We start from the raw sequence: 10502 nt of genomic DNA, 5'->3' as shown, positions 1-10502 counted from the left end.
CGAAATCAAAAGCCGAAATGGCGAAAATTGAAGCACCAAAATTTAGAGGGAGAAAAATCTCGACCGAGGCCAAAAAGAGGCCTACCCCGACGACGAAAGAAAACTTACCGGGGCAAAAAGCTGGAAGTACGGGGAGGATTTACACGAAACCCGGCGGGGGGGTTTCCGGAGCACTTCCCGACTAAGAGAAAACTTTCCCGAAGGAAAAAAACACACTCAAATAAATTGGACGCGCGAGGTCGACTTTCCGGGGCTCGACACGGCGAAAACACGACCGTACCGAGTGCGGACAAAGGAAGACTGGCCGGCTGGAGCCGGTTTCGGGCGGGAAGACGGCCGCGCATGCGCGGTGCGCGCGAGGGCTAGCAAAGGACTTTGCTAGTGAAGTTTCCGATTGGAGGGGCTGCCGTGGACGTCACCCATCAGTGAGAACAAGCAGCCTGCTTGTCCTCGGAGAATATATTTTATGTAGGGAAAACAATAAGGCAATGACGACCAGGATAATCGAACACAGGAGCTGTATAGCAAGAAACGTACAAAGTGTTCCATTAGTGATGCACTGGCAGCAGAAAGAACACACAATAGATGATTTAAAGTTCTTTGTTTTGAAAAAGATCCATACAACATGGGGTGGGGGCAATATAAACATTAGACTCCTGTGGGAAGAACAAAGGACAATATATACTTTGAATACCATTGCACCCAACACAGATACTGCTTTTGCACCATTTCTGTAATGTTTAAAGTTTATTTGTGTACCATATTCTAATAAGCTTTACTCTGTCTATATCAGATATTTTTGCATTTTTATTTTTTTCGTTGTTCTTACGTCTTTCAGTACATTATTTGGATTTTTATCCGGTTTTATTATTTTTTTCATGTTTATTTTTGTATTATTTTTTTATATTTTCTATTTTGTTCTAGTTCATGTCCCCATGATTTAGGGCACTTTTTTCCAAGTAATATACTCATGGTGAAGCATTTATCCATTAGACACAACCGACAGCACATTATTCCCTTTTTATAATTCATATATGTATATGACATCATTGCCCACTTTTTCCCTTAGCCTATTGGCATCTTGACCAACAAAGCTTTTTGTTCTTTTCATTATTTTTTTATTTTTCATATTTTGCAATCCCCTTTTTGTCACTTGTTTTAGTTTTTACTGTTTTTAGGTTTTACTTTTCAATTTTTAGCGCTATTTTTGTGACATCATGTAGTCAACGCCCTTAAATGTTGCCTGCTCCCACCACATTTTTCTTTCAACGCTGCACACAGTGAGACCGCATTTTAACTCTGCAATATTTGTGTATGGTTAGAGCATTCTCTTTCTGGTCCCGTTTGTATCAGAGAAGATACAATGACCGAAGTTAGCACTTAACAGACATGTTTTTTGGGTTACGTCTGGAACCTTTTTCCCCCCAGGTAATATACACTCTTATGGTGATTCAAGCAATACACTCATAGTTTAGCATATCCTGTTTTTGATAGTATTTTTTTATAATGGTTTTACTGACAACACTGGCTAGTCAGTCACATCATTTCTATGCAGTTGGGTTATTCATTCTAACAAGTGTTCCTTGAGTTGTTCCAACTCCCGGTCTGTTTATTGATTAGAAATTCATATGACGTCTGTGTTTTTGTTTTTATTTAGCCCGTCGGCAAGTACCAAAGGTTTAGTGGTTTTGAGACAAACTTTCTTTCACTTTTTCATATATGTTTTCAACATTAGCACTATTTTTATTTATTTTTTAAAGTCTATATCATTTGGTTTATTTATACATATTTTTGGCGCTCTGTGTGACGTCATGTTGACAACGCCATTAGATCCTGCAGTGTTTGCTAGAGGTTTTCCCCCTGCATGCAGTAGTCAGCTGTTCACAAAGTAATTGCGACTTTACTGTTCCTAGGTCCGCGAGTTGAAAGCTTTTACTATTGTGCTTTTATTTTACTTGTCGTATTACGCACTATATGTGATTGGTGCCTTATAGACGGGAATGGTTTTAGCGTGATATATATATATTTCAGCTTGCTTTAATTTGATTGATGACCAAATGTTTATACATTTGATGTCCTTAAAACGTTTTGCTATGTTATTAGTTGACAGATTGTCTATTCATTGCTATGCTCCAAAAAATGTTTTTAATAACTTTATGTTCTTTCTTCGTAAAGATTTTTGTTAATGTTTAATTTATTTTTGATTTTATTATTTTTTTTCTACTGCTTAACAATCACAGAATATCCAGTCCCTTGCATTTTTCATTCGTGACAGGGCGATGCTGATATAGAATGGATTTATGCCTGTTTTACTAGAAACTTTGTTTTATGTGAAATATCTTCTAACCTTTGGGTAATTAAGACTTTAGAGATAAGTTTGATGTGTCAGTCTAGACCAGATTCATGATTTATTATTTGTTATAAATTATTCTTTATATATTATCTTTTATTGTTAATTATATTTTGTGTGTGTAGCTGTTCATTTATACAGCCGGATACATTTGATTTCTTTATATAGTTTTGTACTTATCTGTTCTTTTATATGTTTGTCTTTTATATATTGATATTGAATGTTTTATACGTGTGACCTTCGGTGGTGTTAAGACGGCACACTTAAGGAGTTAACGGTCCAGTGCTATGACTCCCCCTTGACAAAGCGGTAGCAGCGAAATACGCACCTGTTGTGGAAAGAGGGCACACCGGCTGATACAGATAAGTGATGTGTAGCCATCAGGATTAAGTTTGTCCCAGAGAGCGTTAAGTCAGTGTTACAAAAGATATGAGTAGCACTGATAAGGAGGAGGAAGGCGAGTCCATGATTATAAGCAGATACACAAGCCAAGATTCACCGTGTGGTGAAGTGAAATCAGCTGCATAGACTTATGAGACTCCACCTCCATTATTAGTTAATATAAGAACGATCACTACAGAGGGGCGTATTACTCTAATTATTTCTACGTCAGTTTAATTTGGAATTGTTGACATTATAAGTAGAGAAGAGCCACATATAGTAGACAGGTATTCTAGAAACAAGCAGTGGATTTTCCCCAAGTTAATAATGGCTTATGGAGTTTACTTTTAGGAAGCTATCCAAACGTTTTTTAAACCCCACTAAGCTAACTGCTTTTACCACATTCTCTGACAACAAATTCCAGAGTCTGTCTACTCGTTGAGTGAAGAAATATTTTCTCTGATTTGTTTTAATTTTATTACTTTGTAGCTTCATTGCATGCCCCCTAATCACATCCACCTATTCCACTCATTTTACAGACCTCTATCATATCTCCCCTCAGCCATCTTTTCTCCAAGCTGAAGAGCCCTAGCTGCTTCAGCCTTTCCTCATAGGGAAGTCATCCCAGCCCCTTTATCAGTTTAATTGCTCTTCTCTGTACCTTCACTAATTCCACTATATCTTTTTTGAGATTCAGCGACTAGAACTGCACACAGTACTTGAGGTGCAGTCACACCATTGAGCAATACAAAGGCAATATAATGTCCTCATTTTTGTTTTCCATTACTTTCCTAATACCACTTAATATTCTATTTGCTTTCTTAGCTGTTACTGCACACTCAGCAGAAGATTTCAACGTCTCGTCAACGATGACACCTAGATCCTTCTCCTGGTCAGTGAATCCTAATGAGGAACATTGCATCACGTAACTATAGTTTGGGTTCCTTTTTCCCAGTGGATTCAGGCTGTGATCTTTTTGATTCTTAAACATTCAATTAGTACCACTTCCCATATTAGCTAACCTAGCCAATAGTTTCCCAGCCTTGTTGCCATGTTTATACATTTGAAATTTAAAGTTTTTAACACTCTTTTTTTTGCCCTTTGATGGATGTGCTCATTAAGTGGGCCCTATTTTGCGGGGTTGGGCAGGAACCACAGATCCACTTCTGCTTTATTAATTACTGTTCCAGTCTAAGGATGGCCCAATCCTAGAGTTTCTTTTCGAGACTGGTGTAAACAATGTCGTCACCTTTTCAATACTGCTTAAGGAGTCTCCCACCAAAGGATGGGGTCAGCTGCATGCTATTATGTTGCAGGTAATCTGCCCATTTATCTTTTAGTTATGCACCACTTTTTTGATCATGATATAAATTTAGAGGGAAAATCCATTGCTCTCCTCCATCCAAAATTGCTCTGAGTCCTATGGAGGCATCAATGGTTTTAGTAAATAAGTCCGGGGTCCCTAAGATATAATCAATGCAGGAATGGGTGGCATGAGCCCTAGAGAAATTGCACTCTACTGGATGGATGGTCCTCCAAATATCACCTCAACAGTGGTACAGAATAGTGGGACCCCTTTTGAAGGATCCATCTTTTCCTGTAGTGGGTTATATGTTCTATCAAGTACAGGGTCAACTTTGTTAAAATCTTCCCCTATAAGAATAGGCATCCCTACAAATGGATTAAATAATGCTATTAGAACATGTTGAAGATTTTTCATGTCACTTGTGTTTCAGGGATCTAAGTGACATGAAAAATCTGTGCCTGAAAACGCTGACTTTTTTGGTCACTCCTCGAGACAGCATTGCAGTGATTCTGAAACTCTGACTATAGTCGGTGTGATTGATTATAGAAGAGCACTTTGTTTTCGTGAAAGCTACGTTTTTGACTTTCTCCTTATTTTATCATGTTTGAGTAGTGGATTCAGTTGAATTGAATATAAGTGGAGTTTTAACAACCATCAAGATTATCACATCCTCCAAACCTGGAGCAGTCTCTAGGAAGTGTCCCCCAACTCTGCTAGAATATTATGTTGTAAGTACTATCATGCCTCTTGAACCTTGGGGAAAAAACAATTGTCTCCCTAATGTGTAATTCTTAGCTTGGCACAGTAGGGTGAAGACTATTTTTTCTCAAACAAGCCGAGAACAAGTGTTATATATCCCTTGCACAGAGCAGTAACTTTACCTCAGTAGTCCTGGAAGCATAAACTTTTTGTTCCAAATATTCCAGTATATTCCCCATTACAGAAAGCTCTCAAAATATCCTCTTTATAAACAAAATTGAGGAGTCAGAAGATCACCGCATATGGCCTCTGATCATGGTAGGGCTTAGGCCTGATCTACTGTGCTTGTTCAATATACAATGGCCCTGTTAGAGAGACAAAGTTTAGGGTACCCAAGTTTCCAAAAAGCCTCCGAGTTCAGAGTCGGCAATAGATTCAGTTAGACTAATTAGTATCAAATCATTTCACTGACTTCTGTTCAAGGTTGTCAATTTTATCCTTAAGCTATTTACACCACGTTTTCAATTGCACATTTTCATGAGCAAGTTGCGTGACATCAGATTCCATAATCTCCCATCTTTGTACTTTTTGCAACTTGAGTTCTAAAGATACTTCCACTAGGGCCAAGATTTCTGCAGTGATTTCAGCTGTTCATACTTCACATGCTGCTGGTGAGGACAGACCTGATACCTTTGTCCAAGTGGTTACGTGTTATTTCACCCCCATTTACCTCTCCAAAGCACTCTGGGGCCTACAGCAGTGCGAGTGCATCTTTTGGGCCGGAAAATGGATGTGCGGCCAAATAAAAATCAGCGCGCATCCATTTTCAGCCTGAGACCTTATCGCCACCCACTGACTTAGCAGTAAGATCTCATGCGCTATTTGGGCAGTAGGCATGCAGGTGAGCCAGGGTGGGGCTCACACTTATACAACAACATAGCATTCTATAAGGTACACATGGATCTCTGGCATTTAGGCACCAGTATTTACATCAACTCTATAGCTGGTGTACATGCTAGCTCCTAAATGCTAGGTATGCACTGTCATGGTTATGCTAGTATTCTATACAGGAAAGTTGGCACCTATGCTCCTTTATAAATTAGGCTCCTACCTGGTGCTGTCTTGGTGTTTAATTATAGGCATTCTATTACAGAATTGGCGCCTTAGGTGTCAGTCATCTTTTATTTGCTAACTAGTAAAAAAAAAACCCGTTTCTGATGCAAATGAAACGGGGGGGGGGGGGGGGGGCTAGCAAGGTTTTCTTCAGAGTGTGCATGTGGGAGTGTGTGTGTCCCTGCCCTCTGCCCTCTCTGCCTCCCCCCTCCCCCCTCCGAGTCCAGTCCTTCAGTGTTGTTTCCTGTTGTTCTGTGTTTTTGTTACAGAGAGAGTGAGGGCATCTCTCTCCCCTCCCCCCTCTGAGTCCTTCACTGTTTCGTGGGATTTCCTGCTGTGCTGTTTTCCTTCACTCATGGGGAAACCAGATATCTCTGGCGCTTCACACTTCCGGCTGGAGGCTTCAGTGGTGCCTTTTATATATATAGATGATATTGTCTGCACTGTCTGCATTGTGGACATTATACCAGCCTGATTCACAATCCAGAATAAAAAGAAAATACATTAATGTCACTGAATGAGCGGACTATATATGTCAAGCCTTATAGATCTACCAACCAGGAATTCTACTAGATTATCACGTACGTTCCTGAATCTCCACTACCCCAGCTGCAAAGGTCTAAAATATAAATTAACATATGCTTCCAGTTTCTCCTATATAAGCACGCAAATATGGAATGAATTACCAAAATCCATAAAACCAACACATGACATAAATAATTTCCGAAAATTACTGAAAACCAACCTATTCAAAAAGGCATACCACAAAGATCCATCCTAAACACCAGTAATAAAATTTCCACCAGAACTATACAAAATGTAACTATTAATTTTCTGATTGTTTAAACTAATCTATCACGATTGAAGTTTATTATTCTTGATTGTTCAAGCTAATTTATCACGATTGAAGTTTAATCCTATACCTTTTATTTCTCATCACGAAAATGAACTTTCTTCACCTGAATATCTAATCTACTCTGTCACCTCTATCTTAACTATGTATTTTTCTTTTCCGGAATTGGTGATCTCCAGTGCAGAACAACGTAAGCCACATTGAGCCTGCAAATAGGTGGGAAAATGTGGGATACAAATGCTACAAACAAATAAATAAATAAATATTGAGTTGCTGTTTTACACTGATTCTATGCCACTTGATTTAGCACCCCTCAATCACTGTCTTCACAAGCAGCCCAATGGCTATATACTAATCAACTGAAAGTCAAGGAATTTGGATTACAGGTTGTAACTTTGTTACGACTCTTACCCCCTCTTCTAGATAGACAAGCTATTTACGCTAACCTCTTCACTATGAATTTGGCAGGGTCAGGCGCCACCATTTTCCAATATGATAGCACAGAGGCAGGACCAAATGAGCATGTCTCTTACTTCTTGAAAGCATGGGGGGGGGGGGGGGGGGCTGTGCAGGGAGTGCCACTAGACCCAAGAGAATTTTTTTTTTAATCTTGAAAGCAGGGTAGTTGGGTTGGGGGCAGGGGCTGCTAGACTATCAGGGTGTTTTTTAAATTATCTTTAAATGTTGTGGGCAAGGGGGGGTATGTGGTTCGAGTCAGATCAGATCGGGGGAGGCCACTAGACTACCAAGAATTTTGGATTTAATGTTAGTGACACCAAGGGGTCAATCACTCCCTTTGAGGTGGAGGGAAGGGGGCCCAGTCAACCAGAGATTTTAGGCATTAATGTAGAAAGTTATGTTGGGGATGTGGGCCTTCTTCTGAGACAGGGGTTCAGGGAAGACCCAGCAGCTTTTTATTAAAAAAAAAATAATAAGATTCTACAGATTCTCCCCAGGAATAATGCATTGTTATTAAATAAATACAAATTGTTTGTACATATTTTTGGTGTTTGCACTTCTCAAAATGCCAACTTAATTGACAAAGCAATAGTCAGAAGCCTATTTACTAAGCTGCATAAAGCAGTTAACGTGGGAATTAGCATATGCTAACAATACCAATTCCAGTATTAATTACCTAATGTGGAATGGTATAGTGAATGGGCAGGGACTACACCTTATCTGTTACATAACTGTTAATATGGTAGATAAAGCAGTGCAATTATTGCTGAATAGGTATAGCTAAATGGATCAAGTTATCTGCAATGCACTTAATGCACAATAAGAACATTTCCTTTGCTGTAACTGTATAGGTAAATGCTGAGAAGGCTCTCGACTGTTTTCACAGAGGTTATGCAGTTACCATACATTAATTTTGGCAATGAATGCAGTTAACTTTATAGCTTACCACACTTTAGTAAATAGGCTCACTATGGGCTCATTTTATTCTTATGGGTCCCTAATAGCAGATTAACACGTGCTAATTTTGAGCAAATGACCCCACTGTTTAGAAAATTACTCATAGTACATTGCAAATACTGAAGCTAATGCAACACATGTAGCAGTTTCATATACAACTGAAACCCAGTTGTCCCACTTGTCATCCAAGAGACATCTGCTGGACATCTGTGGGAGTGAAAGAAAACAAGATTATATAAGTAATAAATAAATTTTCATTCTTTTTTTTTCACAAATCATTCAAAATAAAACAATTCCCACATTCTGATACATTTGTGCTTTTTTTTTTCTTAGTAATTACTAGCGTATAGACTGTCAAGAACAATGGGGAGAAAAGACATTAAGACCTGCCTTTTCCCATGGCCAAGAATACCCTTTTTCTCTGCAGCAGAACAGCATATGCACTCTGAAGTGTGAAGAAAAAAGTATGTGCACTTTACACCGCATGTATATTTTTTTACACACAAAGAGTCTGGGTAATGTTCAGAAGATTTTTTTTGTGTACACTTTTACTGAAGTTGAATGCATGGAAAATTGCCCATTTAAAGCCCTTTTCCTGATGAGGTAATTTACCTTATCAGCACTCTGCCTGATTTCTTTAGAAATAAAGGTTTTTTTACATTCTAATTTTATATTCCTAGGTTTTTTTGTTGCTTTAGTAAAAGGGTTTTTTTTTTTTAAAGGAGTTTATTTGCTTGCTCTAGGCTCTAGCTCCTCTTCTTTCACATCCTTGTCCTCTACCTCCTCCTCCACTAGTGGTCTATATACTAAGAATGTACTCAAGGTGTGCCTGCGGCACAATTATGAGTGGTTCCCCAAATATTTGAGGAAAAAAGTGCTGTGCAGTGAGAACTTTGACAGTTTCAAGTTGTTTAAAGGGCAAAAAGGGGCAATCTAATGCAGGACATTACAAGCCAATTCTGTGTAACTTCGTTTGTTGGGTGCTGGCCTTCGCCACATGATCAGTACTGTATGTAGAAATGGCCTGACCAGCTAAACTCTCTGCTCTGTATCTATAGGGCATGTGACAGCCATGCTTGACTCAGCTACAAGCAACACTTCAGGGACAAGATGGAAACAAATTCACACACTGAATGGAACATGGATGACAGGGGACTCTGGTTGGAAGCAGAACATGTTCTTTCCCTAGGCCTTTAGCTTCAGGTGTTAAGGCAGGGAGGCTTTCCACCGTACCTGGCATGTTTGCTGGTGTTACAATCAGGGATTGTGCAGGTGCCTTTGTTGCATGTTTAAAACCTATTGCGCTTCATGCAACGGAATCTATGCAGGGTGCACAGAGCAAATCCTAAAAAAGTTACAATCAGCACAAAACTCAGCAGCGAGACATTTTCAGAAAAAACAAGATTCGACAGTACCAAACCCCTATTACTGAAACTTCACTGGCTACAGATTAATGACCGCATAACCTTCAAGATCTGCTCGATGGCATACAAAATAATCTTCGATCTCTCACCACGTTACATGACCAATTTAATAGACTTGCCAATCCAGAAAGCAAATTAGCAGGATCCTATCTCACCCTTCACTTCCCATCACTTAAAAAAATCAAATACAAATCAACTCTCTCTACCAGTTTATCCTATATATGCACCAAAACGTGGAACTCACTCCTGAAAGATTTAAAACTGAAAGACAACTACCTAACCTTTTGTAAACACCTAAAGACCCACCTCTACAGAAAACACGTCCCTGTTGAGCCAACCTAACCATCCAATGGACCAATTCTACGTTACCCACATAGTCAACAACTCAAGTGGACAAGGACCAAGCTCCATGACCAATCCAAACTGAACTTCTATATACCCTCCTCCAAGACTCAAACCCTTATACCCTATGCACCATGTACCTTATCCGCTGAATATGTATCCAATCTAATCAATGATTCTGCCCTACTGCTGTGCTATGTTCTCACTCAATTCACAAAATGTATCTACAACTGTCCTGTAATCCTTCTGAACCTCCTAGGAAGTAACACCACCCTCTCTCTCCAAGAAACACCCCTCATTCTCGAATTGTTCTATGCAAATTGTTAACCTGTTTATTATCTTTTAACCTTTCACTTTGTTCCAAGTAAGCCACATTGAACCTACCATAAGGTGGGAAAATGTGGGATACAAATGCAACAAACAAACAAACAAATAAATAAATAAATATAGATCACCTTACTTAGTCTCAATCAGGTTTATTTTCGAAAGAGAAGGGCGCCCATCTTTCGACACAAATCGGGAGATGGGCATCCTTCTCCCAGGGTTGCCCAAATCAGCAAAATTGAAAGCCGATTTTGGGCACCCTCAACTGCTTGCCGTCGTGGGGATGACCAAACC

The 10502-nt window shown here is 39.3% G+C and overlaps 1 protein-coding gene across 1 annotated transcript in view; it reads right to left on the bottom strand.

Annotated features, from left to right (window-relative positions):
• Positions 1-7662: 7662 nt before the first annotated feature.
• TCTE3 (t-complex-associated-testis-expressed 3) overlaps positions 7663-10502 on the bottom strand; it is a 47257-nt gene continuing 44417 nt past the window's right edge. The window contains exon 4 of the mRNA XM_030196402.1: positions 7663-8325. Coding sequence (XP_030052262.1) covers positions 8215-8325 — 111 coding nt within the window. The 3' untranslated portion in view covers positions 7663-8214. The remainder of the gene's footprint in view (positions 8326-10502) is intronic.

Source organism: Microcaecilia unicolor, chromosome 3 (assembly GCF_901765095.1).
Source record: "Microcaecilia unicolor chromosome 3, aMicUni1.1, whole genome shotgun sequence".
In the NCBI taxonomy this organism is placed as follows: domain Eukaryota; kingdom Metazoa; phylum Chordata; class Amphibia; order Gymnophiona; family Siphonopidae; genus Microcaecilia; species Microcaecilia unicolor.
This window is presented reverse-complemented; position numbering and strand designations above follow the sequence as displayed.